The 20,838-nt window shown below is 33.2% G+C and overlaps 3 protein-coding genes across 3 annotated transcripts; all 3 read left to right on the top strand.

Moving 5' to 3' along the window:
- Positions 1-127: 127 nt before the first annotated feature.
- LOC125872732 (ER membrane protein complex subunit 7 homolog) lies at positions 128-3,538 on the top strand. Its single transcript, XM_049553508.1, has 7 exons — positions 128-223; positions 561-604; positions 1,336-1,444; positions 1,818-1,881; positions 1,970-2,086; positions 2,164-2,272; positions 3,162-3,538. Exons 1-7 carry the CDS (start codon positions 165-167, stop codon positions 3,251-3,253), a joined length of 594 nt encoding a protein of 197 aa, XP_049409465.1. The 5' UTR covers positions 128-164; the 3' UTR covers positions 3,254-3,538.
- Positions 3,539-6,044: 2,506 nt separating this feature from the next.
- On the top strand, positions 6,045-7,383 carry LOC125872722 (uncharacterized). The gene has a single exon (XM_049553497.1). It carries the CDS (start codon positions 6,114-6,116, stop codon positions 7,089-7,091), a length of 978 nt encoding a protein of 325 aa, XP_049409454.1. The 5' UTR covers positions 6,045-6,113; the 3' UTR covers positions 7,092-7,383.
- A 4,688-nt stretch (positions 7,384-12,071) lies between these two features.
- LOC125872721 (probable protein phosphatase 2C 42) lies at positions 12,072-17,859 on the top strand. The gene is made up of 6 exons (XM_049553496.1): positions 12,072-12,722; positions 13,893-14,263; positions 14,846-15,082; positions 16,341-16,433; positions 17,112-17,209; positions 17,425-17,859. Exons 1-6 carry the CDS (start codon positions 12,419-12,421, stop codon positions 17,498-17,500), a joined length of 1,179 nt encoding a protein of 392 aa, XP_049409453.1. The 5' UTR covers positions 12,072-12,418; the 3' UTR covers positions 17,501-17,859.
- Positions 17,860-20,838: the final 2,979 nt, after the last annotated feature.

Below are 20,838 nucleotides of genomic sequence, written 5' to 3'. Positions count from 1 at the left end.
AGTGAACTTATTATAACTAACTTACTAACTTCAAGGATATGATTTTTAATAATAACTACAATAATTCGATAAGAAATGTAAATAATTGTATAATTTAATTGGAAAAATTGTACCCGTTCTTGTTTAGTTTTTTCCTTGGAAATTTACAGAGAAATATAGTCTTAATGGCAGTGCGATCAATATATCTTCTTCAGTGCTTCTTCTTATGTTCTATTCTTTCTGGGTATATAAATTTTCATGCACGTAAAAAAATGAACTCAATTCAGAAAAATTGTAAAATTTAGTTTATGTTTTGAATTTATTAAGCTTGTTAATTAATAACAATTTGATTATTTTCCCGTAGCTTCTAATTAATTTTAATTTCCATTTGAATTTTTTGGCATTGGATGGGAAAAAAATGTCCAAAAATTTTGGATCTTCAATCTTCAAGTTCCCCTGTTTTGAATTTTTTTGTAGCGTGTTGATAACAAATTAGTTAAACCTAATTGATACAGAGAATTGAATTGGCCTGTTTTTATTTTCTCCACATTTTCATTATTTTAATTAATTATTTTTTGCAGGAATGTTGATGGTTATACTGTTACCGGTCGAGTAAAAATTCCCAGTACATACTTCGAGAATTCTTTCCACCTTTCTCTTCCTAGTTATAGTTTTAGAATATATAGAATTGTAGTTATAGTTGCTTTAGTATCACTTTCGTACTATCTTATTCTCCAATTCTTATTAGCACATGCCACTTCAACGTTTGGTCATGTTTTATTGTGAAATTTGAAAAAGACTAGTATAGGATGCGTATACACCATTTTCCGAGGCCTCACTTGTGGGAATACACTGGGACTTGGGTATGTTGTTGATGTATAGAACTGTAGTTAGTATACATAAGCTTCATATATTGGATAATATGTCATTTATTTGCCTATTTTCACTAATATGGTAACTAAAATATCATTAATTTAAGAAAAAATAGGTCAAAAGTAAACAATTATTTGGCATGAAAAAGTTGTGAGTTAGTTAAGCTTTCTAACTTTTTGTTAAGGCTATATAAGTTCTATTAATTTTAGATTATAGTGCTAAAATTCTCCTTTTGTTATAGAGATTCACTTCACTATACTTTGATGTTTTTAAATATTCTTTTGTGATGATTTATCAGGTTATAAGAAATATTGACTTTGTTTTCTGTAGTTGAGAAAAGGTTTTGGAATTGTCACATAACTTTTAATGTTATTATTGTTATTGTTATTGATATATATGAAATGATGTGGAGATTCATATAGATGACCCAACTTATTTGTGACTAATGCCGCGTTATTGTTGTTGCTTGTTTGTTTTCTGTAGTCTTTAGCTTGAAAGGATCTGGTTTCTTACCTAAAGCTTCAAATGTTAAAGTCATACTCAATGCTGGCCAAAGAGTTACTTTCTTGAGACCCAATGGATATTTCTCATTGTATCCTTCCTACGTCGACGACTCAATGCCTTAAGTTGGTACTTCAGCTTTCATTACCTTAGGTTATGTATACTGATATGAGTTTTGTGCTTCCTCAACTGCATATTTACTGCTGCTCCACACTCCAAAAAAAAATAATCATTCATATAATGTGTTTTCACTGTTTTTATGTGTTGTTTTCTTGTATGATACAATAACAACAACAAGAACAAACAACTACTCCTCAGTCCCAGATAAGTTGGGTTGTGAGTGGTTCATCTGAATTCTACTAAGTTTGCGGGATAACATGAAAACTAGAATGCTACTCCTCTTTGCAAAGGCTATGCGAAGGGAATGTTATTTTATGAATGCAATTCCTTAACCTTAGCAATAGTCATAATGTTTCAGCAGGGACACATCTTATTGAGGTGTCTGCAATTGGCTACTTCTTTTCTCCGGTGAGCTTCTCTACTATGATATGTTTGATTCTTCACCAATTTTCTAGGACAAAGATTTATAAGCTTAATGTATCTTTCGTGATGTCAGGTCCGAGTTGATGTCAGTGCCAGAAATCCAGGTAAGGTTCAAGCAGCATTAACCGAGAACAGGAGGAGTCTGATTGAATTGGTTTTGGAGCCATTGAGTGAGGAGCAGTATTATGAGGTCGGACTTTGATCTCCTAGCTTTCCGTTTCATTTCGACCTTCTTTCTCTAAACTACTGTGTGAATATCCCTTGCAGTTAAAGGAACCTTTCTCCATTATGTCTCTGGTGAAAAGTCCAATTGGCCTGATGTTCGGATTTATGCTGTTTGTAATGTTTGTGATGCCAAAATTAGCAGAAAATGTTGGTGAGTACTCTTGTGCTCTGTGTTTTAACCAAAATGAAGTTGTTTTCACATGCAATAGGACGGTAATTCCATAACGTTGCTCCAATTTAATGTCTCTGTAATGCAAGAGTTTTGTGCTTTAGGATGACTGCACTAAATATGTGGTTCATTAGGGATTAGTATCCAATGGTATCAATGTAATGTATGTACATTTATGCATCAATCTCTGATTTTCTTCATCGAATTGGACAATGAATATCAGGCACTAAATATATATGTGCTTCACTAGGGTGGCAAAGTTCTCACAAAGTAAGAAGCATCATCTGTTAATCCTTATATCTGAGTGAACGCGAACTTCACTGTCTCCTAACGCTTAATTACTATGCACACTATTCTGTCTGAAGATTATCGACTTTTCCTGAATCTGTTTTCTTATATATATTGATGGATATCTATGTTACAGTATGTTACGATGACTAAATGTTATATGCATTCACACATTCCCTCACATACACAAATAAGTACAGATGCCCCTACACATACAAGAACAATATTTCTCAACTGTATCTATGGATGCTTGTGGTTGTCTTTTTTGCCTATCATGACGTCTCAATTGTATCTGCGGATATGTGTTTCAAGTCCTATTTGTGTCAGTGTTTATGTATATGATCTAATAGAATAATACGTCTGGTATTTTATCTACAAAATTATGAGAAAATTTGTTAAGCCAGAGCCCTTGAATTGCATCATTAGTGGCTCCATGCCATCTCAAAATCATTTAGATTTTGGAACTTGACGTTGATTGAGTGTACTCTTGCTTACATTTCTGCAAGTTACTTGACCTTTAGATTCTAACAGACATTATACATAAAATAACTCGCGCTACTGTGCTGATTTTCATGTGTGACAGATCCTGAAGAAATAAGACGAACACAAGAGGAAATCTTGAGAAACCAAGCCAGTCTTTCAAGCTTATTACCTGGAGCTCAAAGCAGCAACTAGCTATTGGATTTCACCTGTTACAAAGGGAAATCCTTCATGGCCATTCTACGAAAAAGCTGAATTCTTCGTAAACTCAGTTCCAACGATCCTTATCAAGTTTTTATTTAAAGTCAATGAGTACCATCATTAGTTCATTTATCACTTGCAAAAATCCTACGTTTCGTTTTGGTTGAAGTTACTAGGCCTCTGGTATCAGTTTTAATGTTTTATGCATCGATCGGTTGTCCTAAGAATTATTTCATATTGAATTCCCTGTATTCGAATTAGTGTTGCCATTCTTGATCACTGTATATGCTTGTGTTATGCAAGTTTATTAGAACCATCAGTTAACAGTTCTAAGGAAAAAAAGGAAATTCAGAAGAGAGTTTGGAAGTAAGTTGCAAGGTAATACTCTTTCTAGTATTTTAGTTTTGTTCTAAACAAACTGTTGGGGGTTGAATGGTAGCTCGTTAAATATAAATCCTGGATGAGCAATATCATGTTTGATAGCATTATGTGGTTATGTAGTATAAAATTCAACACACAATATTTTATACAGGATAGAAGATAAAATAACTAAACGTACATAAATTCTCTCATAACTAATTTATGTATCAACTACTACTAATACCTATATAACTCTAACCAACTACCAACCGACCTCTCAGTGTCTACATAACTAAGCATTGCATGGAGAAACATTTGATAGCACGTTAAATTTGTATATGAAGTACATATTACATATATCATCAATGGTTACGATGGAATAGATAGGATCCCTCATACTTAACCAAGAGGTTCTGAGTCTATTTTAATTTTGAGTATATATAATTTTGAATTCATAATATCATAAGAGTGAGGAGAACAACAATCATATATATATATATATATATAAAAGAGAACCTTAGACCTGCCTATGTGGCGCCACCACAAATAAGAATTTCCTTTTAATTTATTTATTTCCAAAACTAGTTTTCCCCCTTTCATTAAAAGTTGTGACATTTATTAAAAGTTGTGACTTTAATGAAGAGTTACGACTTTTATAAAAAAAATGTGACTTTTATGAAAAATTATAACTTTAATGAAGAGTTGCGACTTTTATGAAAATTTGTAACTTTTATGAAAGGTTGTGACCTTTCCGAGGGTTGCAACTTTTCCAAATAGTTGTAACATTTCTGATAAGACACAATAAACATTTGTTCACACTACCCTTTGTTGTCTATAAATAGAGGGATTTCCTCTCATTTTAAAACAACGAAAATTTTGAACCTCTTCTTCTTCTTCTTCACAATTACATATTTGTGTACTTTGCTCATATTGAGTGGCTCACTGACACCATTGCTTATGTTATAGATGTTGGTATGTATTTTTACAGCCATTAATTTATGCTTATGTTATTAAGGATAAATGATAAGATGTAATAATTTTCATTGTAAGATAATATAGTTTTTAGTTTTAATGGCTGATAGGTTTTAAGTATTATTTAATAAATTTCGTGATATTAAATTCCCGCGCGAAGCACGGGTAATTTTACTAGTAAGAATATAAAGTAGAATCCACAAAATTTAAATCTTAAATTCGTCTCTAATTGTGCTAGAATCCATAAAATTTAAATTTTGAATTTATCTCTGACTGCACTAATATGAAATACAAAGGTTGAGCTTCAAGATTTTTTTTCTTCTGTGTTTCCATAACATATTCTGGAAGAGAAAATGCTGAAGCAGGAAACCGAAAGTAAAAAAATAAGATAGAGAATCAAAGAAATAAATAAAAAAAAAAGTGATCGATAAGCATTTATATATAGTTAGGTGCTAAGAATAAATCTGTGGAAGAATATCATTATCCATATAAACAGAAAAAGGCTCCTTAGAAGATAGAAGTGAATCTTATTCCAAATGATGAATCTTACGACGTGTTACTGACGTTTGCACTATTACCTCATACAAATTTGCAACAACTAGGCTTGTGTTAATGCACTACAATTTATCCATTTTAATAATAATAATAATATTAATAAGCAGGGTGTTCTCGGTATGGATAAAAATCAATTCAAATAGAAAAATGTCATTGTCTTGAAAATGTCATTGTCTCTTCCTTCTATGCCAAAATAGTGAATTTTGAAATTTTCAGTGATCGAAAGTTCTATAATGTCAACCATTCGAACTATTTTTCATTTTGAAAGGAGTTTTGTCACATTTTCACGTTTTGAATGAATTGTTTCTTTTATTTTTGTCTATGGTTAATAACCAAATAACCGAACTACAACCGATAATAACCAAACCGATTAATGTCTATTATATTTGGTTTGGTTTGATTTTGATAATTTTAAAACCGATTCACCAAGGAATTGGGGCTTAGAGCTATGAGCTACAACACATACGCAAGAAGGAAGAATGCCTTAATTAATGATCCAGGCGGTCCGGGGGACCACCACAACTCCTCTCTTCTCGAGAATCCACTAGAGTCAGATCAATAGGGAAGTTCATACCGGGACTTTCAGCTATTTATCAAACTCATTTAATATCTTTCTCGTCTTATCCTGAGACCTAAAGCACAATCAACCTCTCTCTCTACCTTAAGACTTCTAACATGATCAATTTGATTTTCACTGATAACCGATCCAAAACCATCCCATGAACACCCCTAGTAATAACAAAATTAATCTAAATCTTCTTAGAAGTTATTTACATTGTCATATATAAAGGTGCTCATGTTGATGTGAGCCTGAGAACTTGATCCTTTGCTTCCAATTTAAGCAGGAATCTTATGATTAGTATTTTCCATTACTCAAACTACCTCTATAAATACTGTAATTAATAACATAGACCAAGCAATACATATACAAAGAAACACAAACACAAGAAAACAAAAAAAAATAAAAATGAACAGATCAGTACCATCAAAGTACATAGCTACTCATGCAATCATGGATAGTCTCAGCAGCAAGGAATGTTACAACTCTATTAATTACAATGACGAAGATAATTACAATGTTAATCAAGCTGCATCATTTCAAAGAAAGAGTCACAGTAATCCCAAACCTACTTCTTTTGGCTATAATCATTGCTCCATTTTAGATTCTTCAGAAAGCGATCAAGATGATCAAGGACATGCTATGAGTCGTCAACCTCGTTCCAAAAATGATATTACATCGCTTCTAAGAATGATGATGATCAATCTCAATCAACGTGGTGGTGCTGGTGCTGGTGCTGGTTTTGGTCGTTCCCAACTAATTATTAACCCTAATCGTCGATCTATTCCAGACTACTCAGACTCATGTACTGATGACGAAGGGGTCATAAAACACTTTAGCCATTCCCACAACTTGAACATGTACAATTTCCAACAATACTCAGAAACCAACTGCAAAGTCTGCGGGCTGCAACTTGTTGGATCGGGTTACGGTTGTCAAAGTTGTCAATTTTATCTGCATGCATCGTGCTTCGATCTTCCACAGAAGATCCAGCACGATGCACACCCTGCACACCCCATGACACTTCGTTACCCGTCCTACTACAAGCATTGTGGGAAGACATGTGACGCTTGTTGTGAACACATTAAACAAAGTTTTCTCTACTGTTGTGACCTCTGCCATTTTGATCTTCATGTCACTTGTGCCACGTTGTACAACATCGTCAAGAGAGCCGATAAATCAAATGGAAAACTGCGACTTTCTTACACGTTTCCTTTTGGTGACAATATTATAGCGCGATGCAACGTTTGTAACAAGAAGGTGTCTAAGGAAGGTTGGATGTATTATAGCAAGGATACTGGCCATATTGCACATATCAACTGTGCTAAAGGTAAAATTGGACCTTCTTGGATTAAAGAGAGACTTAATATGCTTAAAATTAAGTAAATTAAAAAAATATCTAGCTGATCAAGTGCTTGAAAATATGTAATATGGTATAGGGGATTAATTAATATGCATGTATAAAAAATTATTAATCCTCATGTACTGTATTATTTTAGTTAAAATAAGGTTTTCTAGACTTGTCAACTATAGAGAAAAATAACATATAGGTGTATGGTGTGCTCTAGTATAATTTGGTGGCCCGGTGATGAGGCATAGGTTGTCTAAGAAATAAGTGTTCTGCTTGGCATAGGTGAACCACGCATGCAGGTTAGATGTTTGGAACAGAAGATTCGTAATACCTGCTAGCTAGTACGATTACATTAAAGGGAAGGAGCCTAATCAAGCCCTTCTTTTATGTATATATCGACGATCTTAACTCGTCGTTGTTATTAATTAGAACTAATAATAAGATGTGTGTGTTTATTAAGTAAATCGTTTGTTTTATGTTAATATTTCCTCCTCCTTTTTTTACATATTTTTTAAAAAATTAATTTTCTCGAAGGGAAAAGAAAATAATATACTTATCTCTGTTGTATACTAGTAATTACCGATATTGTTAGTCCACGTGTACTGGGATTACCTCAACTCATGACAAAATTAAAACAATTAATTTACTCGTGACAAATTAAATTTCTGAGTATGGGTAAAAGTAAAATTTTTTATCTATTTTTTATCAAGTTAAAGGGTAAAAGTATAAGTTGGAAGACCTAGGGGTGCGCATCGGTCGGTTCGGTTCGGTTTTAGGTGTTATTGGTTCGGTCTATCGGTTTTCGGTTTGTAAATACTTCAAACCGATAACCAAACCACTAACATATTTCTTATCGGTTTTTGGTTAATCGGTTTATGGTACTTAACGGTTCGGTTTTCGGTTTAACCAATAAGAAAATACCACATGATTTTTCCAACATTTGCCATGAAAGTAATAATCATAAAAGTAACAATCATTTTTCTTGCAAGTTTAGACACTAGACACATTCAAAGGAAAAAGTGTGAAAGTGACAATCGTTTAATCATTAACAAAAAGTGTGAAAGTAACAATCGTTTAATCATTAACAAAAAGTGTGAAAGTAACAATCATTTAACCATTAACAATAAGACTAGTAAATTTAGTATAGTCTTATTGGGTTATCGGTTTAACCATTAACAAAAATTATAAAACCAGAAACCGAACCAATAACCCAATAAAAAATTTTGCAAAACCGTTTAAAAACCGTTAGCCCAATAACCCAATATCAATAAACCAATAATGTTTTTTTCGGTTCGGTTTATTGGTTAAATCGGTTTTTGCACACCCCTAGGAAGACCACATCGATTGACTTTGCTTTTTTTACCACATACTCACTTCATTAAAATGAAATTTAATGCTACTATTTTTCAAGAGGGGAATAACTAATGGAAAAATTACATATATATATATATATACACACTTTTTTTTTTCATAATTCCTATTATTTTATACCATTTCTAAAAAAAATTAAAATTCCTTATTTTGAACGCAACACAAAATATCTCGATACATAAATATTCCCACTCCCCAAACCCATGTTTATCACTACCTGATTTCACTTCACAAATCTCTCCCATTTTTTATTCCTATGATCTTTTCAGTTAATTGCTCCATTACATTTATCACTTCATCCTAATTTGAATTTCTATCCGGTAAACAAATTTCAAATATGTCAATAGGTAGTTTCATCTTCTTCACTGTGTTCGTTTTTTCATAGATTTTTCTCTTTCATTATCAGATCAACAACCACTAATTCTTTGAATATTTATGTCAACGAAACGTTTCACTTTTCAAAGTCAATTTGACTAATTTTCAAAGTTAAAATTAAATTACATTTTCTATATTTTAAGCAAAAAAATTAGATATTCAAAAATTATCCGAAAAAGTACTATAAATTACAATTTTTTACTCTAAAAAAAGAAATCATGATAATTAAAAATGGACAAGAGAGTAGTGTTTTGGTTATACAAACTGAAAAAGTTTTGGCCGGAAAAACAAATATTCTATATATAGATTTGATTAATTTTGGACGATAAAATATTTCCTCCTTCATTCCCATCTAATCAATGAAGACTTAAGAAAGGAAGAGTAACGTGAACATGTCTCAAATGGTTGAGAAGGTGATTTGAAAGGGTGATGTGAGTTTAGTTACCGAAGCAGTATCGATTTATTATCAAAGCTAATTTTTAACTAGTCTAAATCTAACATTATAATAATTTCACGGTTTTATTCGATCTTAAATTATTTATTTAGTTCATACTATTTTCAAGCAGCATGGTAATACTGCTGCATATATATACATTGAAACTTTGATTCATAACACATTATTAAGAACTCTTGAGAATAAAAAAAATCGTGACGTTAAACTAAACTCTCGATACATAAGAGAACATATAAAAATGTTACTACTCTATCGATATAGAATCTAACATTAAAAAAAATAAAATCTCAAATTGAATTCGAACTACCATACAATTATTACTTAGTATTCATATGGTAATGGAAATATCTCATTGGTTCCAAGTGTGAGGTAATATGAAGTCAATCCAATGCATATATATGGACATCTAATCATAATTTACTAATAAAATAATTATTTATTTTGTGAAACTATCAAAACCCCATTTAGTACAACATTGTCTGCAATGACCAAGTATGCCCAGATTAATGTCTCATAGATTACAAGGCCAAAATTAGTTGTAACATCCAATCTGCACAAAAAATCAAGAAAAGTGCCTATGGAAAAATCAATAAGTGTCTGATATTGACACTAGTGATCAAACAAAAAACATCATAGTCGACATATATAATTTCTGTTTTTGTTTTGAATTGTAGAGACCAAGTGATGGTGGAGTTCATCAATTATGTTTTGTTCTACATGTTTAACTGATTCTGTTGATTGACAATCTGACCCAAATGTTTTTTCTAACGTTTTTTTTTTTTGCCTCTAAACAGTTGAGACAAACCTTCAGCTAAAATCTAAGAATATTGAATAGTATTTGGACAGTTTAACCAGTTTTTTTGCCTTCTAGATAAGCGAGCGATGTCGTGAACAGACTGTAATTATAAGATTAAATACTTTAATACAAATCAAGATCTTGAACACAATAATCTTACATACCTGATGCGGAAAACATCATCACAAAGAAAAACGGAAGCATTAGTCGTAAATTGATTTCTACCTCCTTGTCCTAGCTTTACGTTACCACAACCGTCAGCAATGAAATTATTTTTGAGAATATGTGATAACCCTAATAATAGGTGGAGGGCAGTGGTGGAGCCACCTTACAATGAGGGGTTCATCCAAACCCCCTTTGGTGGAAAATTATATTATTTATACATGGTTAAAATATTTTTTTAGGTATATATAGTAAATGTTGAACCCCCTTCATCTACTTCGTGTGTCTATTTTTTCAGATTTCGAACCCCCTTATTAAAAATTCTGGGTCCGCCACTGATGGAGAGAGGACCAATTTATAGAGGTTAAGACTTAATCTGATATGTCCATCAAATAACCAATGTACGGACGAAATTTATTATTTATTAAATATTATTTATGATATTATTTGGGTCACAAGTAAACTTGGGCCATAAATAAGAATTATTCTTAGACAGAGGTCACAAAGAATTGAACAATGAAAGAAGAAATTAGTGGTCGAGTAAGTAATAAGAGTAGTAAGATTATATTTGATGAATGTAAATTATGAAAATCGTGATAGCACAAATTCGTTAATTAGCAGGGGGTAAGTTGTAATTGTTGTTGAACATATTTGAACCCTAACAGAATCACTACCAATATCTTGTACTCCATTTATGATCTGTGTGATTGTTTTTCAAATGTCTACCTCATGTCCTACCTGTAAATGAGGAGGTCAAGCTCCAAATCGAGTTTGAGTTGGAGTTTCGATTATTGAATTAGTGGGTGTTCATTTAATTCATATTTTCGTAATCGTCAAATTATTTTTTTAATTATTCATTATATAGTGGATCCCTTGAATTAATATCAAAATCAGGTTTAGAAAAAGAAACATTTAATCAGTATGTATAATTCTTTAAACGTTTTCTAGTTTTAGGTACTTCAGGCTTACTAGAACTAGCAATTTTATTACTTTGTCCAAAAAATGAGAGAGGAGTATGTCTATTATCTTTTTAGGAACCATAGTATAAAAATATATTAAATTCATTGAAATCTAATAAATTAAATACAATTTTTCTTTTTTAAAAAAAAGATAGAATAAGTGTACCAAATATCTGCGAAAATTACCAAGTAGTATAAATCTATAATCATAAGTCGTAACCAAATATTGACACTTGAACCTTAAAAGTTTGTTCACACTTACTCCCTCTGTCCACTTTTAAATTGACACACATATTAAGAAAATAATTAATGACATAATGAGTTTACCATTTTACCCTTATTAATTATGAAGTGGATGAAAAATTTTACATTTTTCAAAATAATTAATCATTTAATTGAGAATATAATAGGTCAAAAGAATTTGTCCTTTCTTGATTTGTCAAAATTGACAAGTAATTAGGGAAAGAGGAAGTAAATGATTAGCAAATTGACTAGGATAGAGAGATATTGAGAGAGAAAAAAAGGAAAGAAGATGATGAAGAGTAGGGCAACTCAAAATCGAATAAAAAAGAAAGTTATTGATTTATTGGTAATGAGTTATTGATTTAACTGTTTTGATTCTTTTTAATTATTAGGTTATCAATACTTAAGGATTTGAGATTTTTTCTTAATAGACTAAACAATAATCGGATAATAAATTATATTTATATCATTCGATATATAAAGTCACTAATTTAGGATTTAATTTCAATTTTTTATTTGTTGCAGTCTTAAGCTTTCGATTATTATATGATATGTTAGTGTTACTTTTAAGCAAAACACAATTTATCAATTCATGTTCATAATTAATTTGGTTTATTTATCAAATCTTAACTGTTAAACACTTAATGGAAGATCAATAATGTATTGGAGAATTGAAATGTGAGAAAAGTATTTTGTGATGGTGGAGTATAAGAAAGCAATAGAGAGATTGTTAATAGCAGCCGACAAAATTAAGAATGAGGCACATTCTATTTCGTGTTCCTCCTCCAACCAACACCTCCCACCTCCCTCTGGCCCCCTTACCCCCAAACTACAATCCTCTACATATACATATCTGTATCTAACTCTTAGTATTGCTTCAAGAAAATTTCATTCACCTTGTAAATTTCCAATTTTGGAAGTTGGGTACTTGGAATCTTGAAGTTCTTTTTTGTTTGTTTGTATAGGGGTTAGCTCCATGTGGGATTCTTGAATTTTGATTTGATGAATTTCCTTCCAAGATGTTTGAGTTACAGTGAATGTAGTGGTGGAGCTGGAAGAAGTGAAATTAGGGGTGGTGAAAGTTCCAATGGTGGATTTGGGAAAGATGGGTTGTTGTGGTTTCATGATATTGGGAATTGTGGGAGTGGGGAATATTCCATGGCAATTGTGCAAGCTAATCAGGTTTTAGAGGATCAGAGCCAGATTGAGTCTGGTCCATTTGGAACTTTTGTTGGAGTCTATGATGGTCATGGTGGACCTGAAGCTGCTCGTTATGTTTGTGATCACTTATTTCGGCATTTCCAAGGTTTATCTTCTTTCTCTTTGTAATTTTTTCAACTTTTATCTGTTTTATTGGAAAAAAGATGTTAAATTTGCTATGTAGACAATCTTTAGTCAATCTACTGCGTCTCATATCGAAATTAGGATAGTCGATTTAAGTGGGGAATGTTGATTCAAGAATGAGGCAAGAATAGCCCCAAGTCTAATTAGTATTAGGATATGTCGATTTAAGTGGGGAAGGTTGAGTCAAGAATGAGGCATGACTAGCCCCAAGTCTAATGAGTATTAGGATATGTCGATTTAAGTGAGGAAGGTTGATTCAAGAATGAGGCAAAACTAGCCCCAAGTCTAATTAGTTGAAGTCACAGGGTGGGGAGGGGGTCCTTGAGTGGATTCCGCATTAGTCCCAAGACGTTGGTTTCTAACTAGAAAAGTGAATGCTTGAGCTTTAGTGAGAAGGGGGCCTTCATGTTTATTGACTTGAACAACTGACCTTTAGATGAACTTATGAGTCAAAAGGAACTTAACTAAGGGCACCTGCTCAGTTATATGAATCTTTTGTATTCCACTTTATTCAGGCCTATTTCATTCTAGAACTTTATTAAATAATTTTGTTTCTGGGAATAATCATAAGGATATGGAAGTTCCCTGTGACGTCTGGTAGCAGTTGCATTGTACTATTGAAAAAGATCAACTCTTGTCAATCCTTGTTACAAAAATTCTAACTCTTAAGGTACCTCTCTGCAGGTTTCTTGATGAATAGGGTGTATGGATTTTTTAGAGGTTTCCTTGGGCTCTTTCTAGTGGAAGGGTTTAATTGCATAAATAGCTTAGAGTGTAAAGCGTTCCTAAATTATTTTATAGAAATTCCTGATATCTACTTTGTTAATGTGATCATGTGAAATATTATAGTGGGTTGATCTTCATTTGGCCCTTCTGCTCCATTACCATCTCTAACTCCCAAACTCCTAAAACCAGGGGGCTCAAGTTTTTCATTGATTGTTTCCTTTTTCCTCAAAATTTTTGAAACACCGAAATATGTTGGATATATTTTCTTGATAATAGAGAATACACATCATGCACTGCATTCTTAGTACTAGACCAAAGCCATGAGGGTGAAAGAAATGTATTTAGATATTGAACATTATGAAAGGAAAACTTTGTAGTGGTTTCATGGATTTTACTCTTAATGCAGCAATATCAGCTGAAGGAAATGGTGTAGTCACAGAGGAGACAATTCAAAGGGCCTTTCTTGAGACAGAGAGAGGATTTACTTCTGTTGTTTCGGAAAATTGGCATTCTCGACCACAGCTAGCGACAGTGGGGGCATGCTGCCTGGTTGGAGCTATATATCAGCAGACACTCTTTGTAGCAAATCTTGGTGACTCTCGAGTAGTCCTTGGAAAGAAGGTTGGAAACACTGGGGAAGTTGCTGCCATACAGCTATCAACGGAGCACAATGCCAATATTGAGTCTGTTAGGTGGGAGCTAAAAGACTTACATCCAAATGATCCTCAAATTGTTGTTCTTAGACATGGTGTTTGGAGGGTAAAAGGAATAATTCAGGTAAGGTCAACTATATGAAAAGTTTCTTGTTATTAAATTATGAAAAAAACCTTCCAAGTTCTCCCTGCATTTCCCATATTCCTATGCTTGTAGAGGATATGCATAGATGCTTTGATGTGTATCACGATCTATAATAGCAGAGTTTGATGTGAATGATATTCAATTGCCACTTGCAGTAAATAATTAAGCTTCTGTCAGCCTTCTTTTTGCTGTGGAATTACCATGTTATGTATGGCCATATGGTGTAATAATGAACTGAAGTAAACTGAATTTTGGGTAGAAAAGCAGGTTTAAAAACTTTCAAGATGACATCATGTTTTAAAGAAAAATTGATACGCGTCTCGAATATCTACTGTTTCTCATCAATTTTAATATTTTATATTTTTAACGGTAGGATAAAGAATTCTTTTTCTTTTTTTTTTTTGCCGAAAGTGTCACTAGTCTATGGTTGATCAGTTTGTGGTGTATGTCATACTTTCAAATTGGAGTTCTACAATTGTTGCCTTTCATGGATAAAAATTAGAATTCATTCTCTAGTCTGCAACTTATGTCTTAATAATCGGTCTCCTAAATTGACTGCAGGTCTCAAGATCCATTGGTGATGTTTATCTTAAACACACAAGGTTTTGCAGGGAACCAATAAATGGAAAATTCAGAGTTCCTCCACCCCTTAATATGCCTATCCTGTTGGCCACTCCAACAATTTTAAAACATCCTCTACATCCAAATGACTCCTTCCTCATATTTGCTTCTGATGGTCTATGGGAGCACTTGAGCAATGAAAAGGCCGTTGAAATTGTGAAGAGTCACCCTCGTAAAGTAAGTTCTATGCACCAAACCATTATACTTTCCTGCATATTCAGTTCAATTTAAGCTAAATATGCTTCTTATGGGCAAACTATGACTTCAAATACATGTTTACTTTTGATGATATACATAATTTTATTTTATTTTTTGATAATTCAAGGATAATTTTCAGTAACTACCAAGTATGTAGAAGTCTATAAAATGAAAGCACATCAAACTACTGTAACTTAACCATCTATTAAGAGGAATACTATATTCTTCTTACACTAAAGGCAAACCACACAGAAAACCGAAGGGATAGATATATATATGCTACCCAAATCAGTAATCACACAGTGATATACATCCAGTGTACTAAATTGGACCATCCAAGAGTCAACTTCCTCATACACTCCATAAGCGCTTGTCTATACCAGCATAAGTGCACATCCTATGATCACCCTCATGATTTCTGAATCATATCTTCAGACGTTACTTTTCTTTTAGGTTTTCAAGCTCTCTGGCATTCCCCATTAGATTTCAGCAACTTGTAGATGACTTGCCTAATGTCTTTCCATTATTTATACCCTGAATATTCTCCTTAATTATTCCTTCATAATTTTATTGAAAAGTCGATCTCTTTAACACCAAATAATCAGGTTTTCGGGTGAGAAGATGCTTTCACCTTCCAAGTTCTATTCTCCTTGTGATCTCTTTCAATTTCTGCAAGTAGGTGGATGCCTCTTCGTGATGTCTTTTAAATGAAAGGCTCAGACCTTCCAAATCTAGTTTGAAATGGGATCACCGGTTCCTGCGGTGTATATTTTATTTTTATGGTGAATGGTGAAAGAAAAAGTAACAGAATTGTACCAAAGATATCATGCATTTTCCAAAAGAGCTCTGTAACATATGGATGATAATCAAATGTTACTTTGATCTTGGGAGTACACCAGTGATTGAAGCCACTCAAGCTGTGGCAAAACCTTGAAATTCCTTTGAGTTACTCACAGTTATATCATCTTTACTCTCCATAATAACAACCCTGTAAACTCAGTACCATGCCAAATGACATAATCCTTTTACTCTTCATGGTTCAATTTATAATTAAGGCTTCCCTTCGAGATCCCCTCTCTCTCTCTCTCTCTCTCTCTGTGTATATATATATATATAGACTCTTTCAAAGAGATGATTTTAGCTCGTTGTCCCTTTTGATGTATTTTGGTATGCATTCTTGAACATGAAAAACAAATCTTCTCACTTTTTCATGCTCATATTTTTCTTGCAAATACAGGGAAGTGCAAAGAGGCTTGTCAAGGCTGCTCTCCATGTAGCTGCCAAAAAAAGAGAGATGCGATATTCTGATCTTCGAAACATTGACAAAAAGGTCCGACGTCATTTTCATGATGATATAACTGTAATTATTTTATTCTTAAACCATGACCTGATATGTAGAGGCGTTGTGCAAGATCCAACACTTTCTATTCGCAGTGCTTTAGAACACTGATTGTTGAAGGAATATATTATTTTTTACTAGTGCCTGAGGTTCTGTCACAACACCAAAATTTTCCTTGATATGTGGCTCCGGAGCAGCATCAGTGAAGCAACTACGCTGTATAAGAGTGTTTTTTTTTCCTTTGAAGAGGCTTATAATTTGAATTTCTCAAACCTTGTTATAGGTGGAGTTCAAGAAGAATGCTAATTCAAAAGTTTTGGATACAGTCAACCTCTATGTAACAGCCTTGTTTCATTATTAATTTATTCTGTATACTAGTTTTTGTTTCTGGATTCTGGAGTATTTTGTTAATTTCTTGTAACATTGCCACCTGTTACAAGTGTTAAAAGGAAATGGTTCTCCACAAGAGAATGATGGCTTTTGAATTAAAAGAGGATGTTGCTGCGGTCTTATTGTTTAATTGGAAGAAATTTATTTCCCTTAGAAGAGAACAATTATTTGACCAATCAAACGAGCTCGCTTGAATTTAATCTTAGTATTTTGTCCTCATAGATTTTGTGTATATGGTAAGTCCTTTGTTGAAGAAATCATATTCTTCAAATAACACAGAGAATATGGTTTCAATTCTTTGAAATGGCAATGGAGGCTAGGCATACACCGTTGGTTTCAAGAACTTGGAGATGGGGGTCATTTTCTTATCTTGCAAGGTGAGCTACAGTTTGATATTGAAGACCTCTCTTCTTTAATTCATTGATAGCTTCACAATCACACACACACACACAATTCAAACCCAAACTCCTTGACTACATGTACCCCTCTTTTGGTGCTTCTGATTCCACTGTCTTATTATACTGGACAACCTCATCTAACTTTTTGTGCAGCCATTTTCCATATTAAACCAACTTTGCATTTCTTTGCCCAGGAAGTTTCCTGCCAAAAGCACCCTTTGGAGGTTGGTAGGCAAGGGCAGATCCAGGAAGTGCCTTGAGTTTAACTAGCTGGAGGAGCAATGGCCAACTTCACCTGACTCTCTTGAAGCAGTAGGTTAGGTTCACTTCTCTTAATAATAAACTGATTCTAATAGATTTTCATATATATATGCAAAGTCGGAGCCGCAAGCAATCTGACCTGTTACATATACACTATATTCGGCCCTGTTGACATACATCCTTTTCTTTTGCTTACAGCATTTTCTGCTCTCTTAATTTATAATCATTGTGTTCCCGATTTGGATGGCTAACAGTAACAATGGGAAGTATTAATTATAGAATAAACTTCTCTTGACTAGCTATATACCAAATCTGTGAGATTGAATGAAGACGAAAACCGAAAGTGCAATTTTCTATATACCACAGACTTACAAATTCAATGTTACAGTTTACTAGTTTTGTGAAAATTGAATGCAACTAATTTGCATGGGTCCTCTAACAAAAAATACAAAAAACTGTAAAAGCCAATGATGGCACAGAAACCTTCACATGTAGAACAAACAAATCTCTTGAAAAGATGGAACTCAGCGATGTATCAGCAAAGGCAAATAACAGAACATGAAGACAATAACTCAAAAGAAAGAATCTGCAAGAACACGAGAAAATCGCTTATGAGTGAAGGAGATGCATCTTCTATATTTAACAAACAGTAGTAATCTAACATTTGTATGATAAGTCATTATTGAAAGAAAATACGACCCCTCTGCACCCAAGGGTGTGGCCTAGCGGTCAATAAAGTGGGTTGAGCACCATGAGGTCTCAGGCTTTGAGCCAACAGAGACAAAAACACTAGGGGATTTCTTCCCATCTATTCTAGCCTTAGTGGACAGAGTTATTTGGTACCTGTTGTTGGTGACAGGTATCCAGTGGAATTAGGTGATGTGCGTGGAAGTTGACCTGGACACTACGGGGTCGTTTGGTTTGAATACAAGTTATGTTGGGATTAGTTATCTTGGGATTAGTTATCCTGAGATTATTTTTTATTGACTGTTTGGTTTGTTGTACTAAAACTATTATGCATGGTATACTTTTTAAGAATAAGTTGTTTGTTTACAAAAATACCCTCCATTTTATTTAGGTTTTATATATGTATTTTTTAATAGAGTTTTAGTTATTTACTTTTAAAAATAAAATTACGTGAATTTCAATTACTTAAATTTGTATACCACGTAAATAGAAATAGGTCCATGGGAAGCTCTCCTCTTTACTATCAAAAGTTAAAAAAAAAATAGTTAAAAACAAATTAATCAAAATTGAATTAAAAACTGTATCAAAATAAATTGGATCAAAACTCCAAAAATGCATTAAGAAAGCAGAAAAAAGTGACAAAAATACACCAAATCAGATGCAAAAACTGCACTAAAACAATTTAGATTGAACAAAACAGCAGAAACTGCATCAAAACTGCACTAAAACAGCAAAAATTGGACAAAATTGCATAAAAACAATCACAAAATTTGAACCAAATCTGAATCAAGACAGCCGCAAAAAATTCACCAAATCAATAGCAAAAACTGCACTAAAATGGCTATCAAAAGTGAAAAAAATTAACAGCAAAAACTCTAGAAATTTGACCAAAATTCACTAAAACACTTGATTAAACTAGAGGAAGTAGCCATACTAACAAAAGTGATGATAGAAAGGATTTGAAGGACATTTTTGTCATTTTAATTTTTTATCCCAGGATATGTTATCCTGATATTGTTATTCCACCTAGAGGGAAGGATAACTTATCCCAGTACTATTTGCTAATCCTGGGATAAGTTATCCCATAGTTTGTAACCAAACAAGGAATAAAAAGGAACTAACAAATTATCCCAGGACTATTTTCTTTTATCCATCACACCAACGACCCCTACGGTTATTAGAAAAAATATGTATGATCCCTCTCCCAGTAAAACAAAAGCAATAGAGAGAGGTTCTTATGCAGCTGCAATAAAAAAAATTGCGCACAGGACATTCCTCAACTTATGACATCTTCATCAGCCAAAACTAGGATCATCAGGCAATGTAAGACTTTAGCTTTGACAAGTTAGGTCTGCATGGTTTACCCTGTGCGCACCCAAAGGGTAGCAACTGTGAGTTCCCTTGTCATCAAAAACTTTCCAAGACTAATAAATTGGTGAAGATTTCATAACATGCAAACTGGACTGTATTGCAGAGTTACATTCAAGTGCTAGGTAGATTTGTAGTTTATTTTGTACCATGGATAACTAGCATAACAACAACAATAATGCACTTTTTATGAGCCAGGATTCTAAACAAAAATTATTCAGGGTTCTTGGGAAGATGTTGTTCAAAGGAAAAAGCCCCTTCCACAAGGGTATTTGTTAATGACAATCAAAAGGAACTTCTCATTAGTAGCTATAACTGAATATTTTTGGTTCGATAATGCTGCAGTTGATTAAAATCAGTATCTTTTAACTGAGTTTTCAGTTACTACTGGGCAGTACTTTTAGAGGAGGCTTTCATATGAGTTGTTTCACTGTCAGATTTTCTGCAGTTAGGACTCTATTCTTCACATTTATAGCCCGTTTAGCCAAGTTTTAAAAATCTTTTTATTTTGAAAAGTGTTTTTTTGTCAGAAGTGCTTTCCGAAAAAGTATCTTTAAAGAGGAGCAGTTTTTGTTTGACAAATTTACTTGAAAAGCACTTTTGCCAATATTAGAGGAACCAATTTGTGCTTGGCTAAGGTTCTGAAAGTGCTTCTGGGAAAAGCTTCTTTTTTCATCTTTTGAAAAACAGCTTTTGCTACTACTCAAGATTCAACAACACATATTTTTTTCCTAAAAGCTTAGCCAAACACCTCAACGCTCTAAAAATAAGCACTTCTGGCTTCACAGAAGCTTGGCCAATCCTATTTAACTTCTGCTTCTTCAATAAAGAGGATCCAGAAATAAACTTTCTTTCTATTTTAGCTCCTTTATTATGTCCTGTTCCAACCGAAGCTAACATGACATTCTGACTTGTAACTGAAGTGACGATACGGCAAAAGCCCAAGACACAGACCACAACAATCACAAGAGTTCACATAAATAAATCTTTGTTTTGAGATGATAACATTGTCAATCAAGAAAATATCACATGAAATCTTATTCAGAGTAACATGCATCTCCAAATATTATCTTCTTCCTTTTCCTATTTTACCATTCGAGTTACTCTTTTATGGTTTTATTTTTCTTGTAATAACTCAAGAATGGAAAGAAAAGACAGGAAAAGCATCAGAAACCTCAAGGGTAACATGCTTCGAGTTATTCTCACCACCTTTAAGTCACAATAGCATTAGCATGTAAAGGACACACTACTCTAGGAAGCAGTTACTTACATATTGACATGGGAAGTATATC

The sequence above is a fragment of the Solanum stenotomum genome, chromosome 8 (genome assembly GCF_019186545.1).
Source record: "Solanum stenotomum isolate F172 chromosome 8, ASM1918654v1, whole genome shotgun sequence".
Classification (NCBI taxonomy): domain Eukaryota; kingdom Viridiplantae; phylum Streptophyta; class Magnoliopsida; order Solanales; family Solanaceae; genus Solanum; species Solanum stenotomum.
This window is presented reverse-complemented; position numbering and strand designations above follow the sequence as displayed.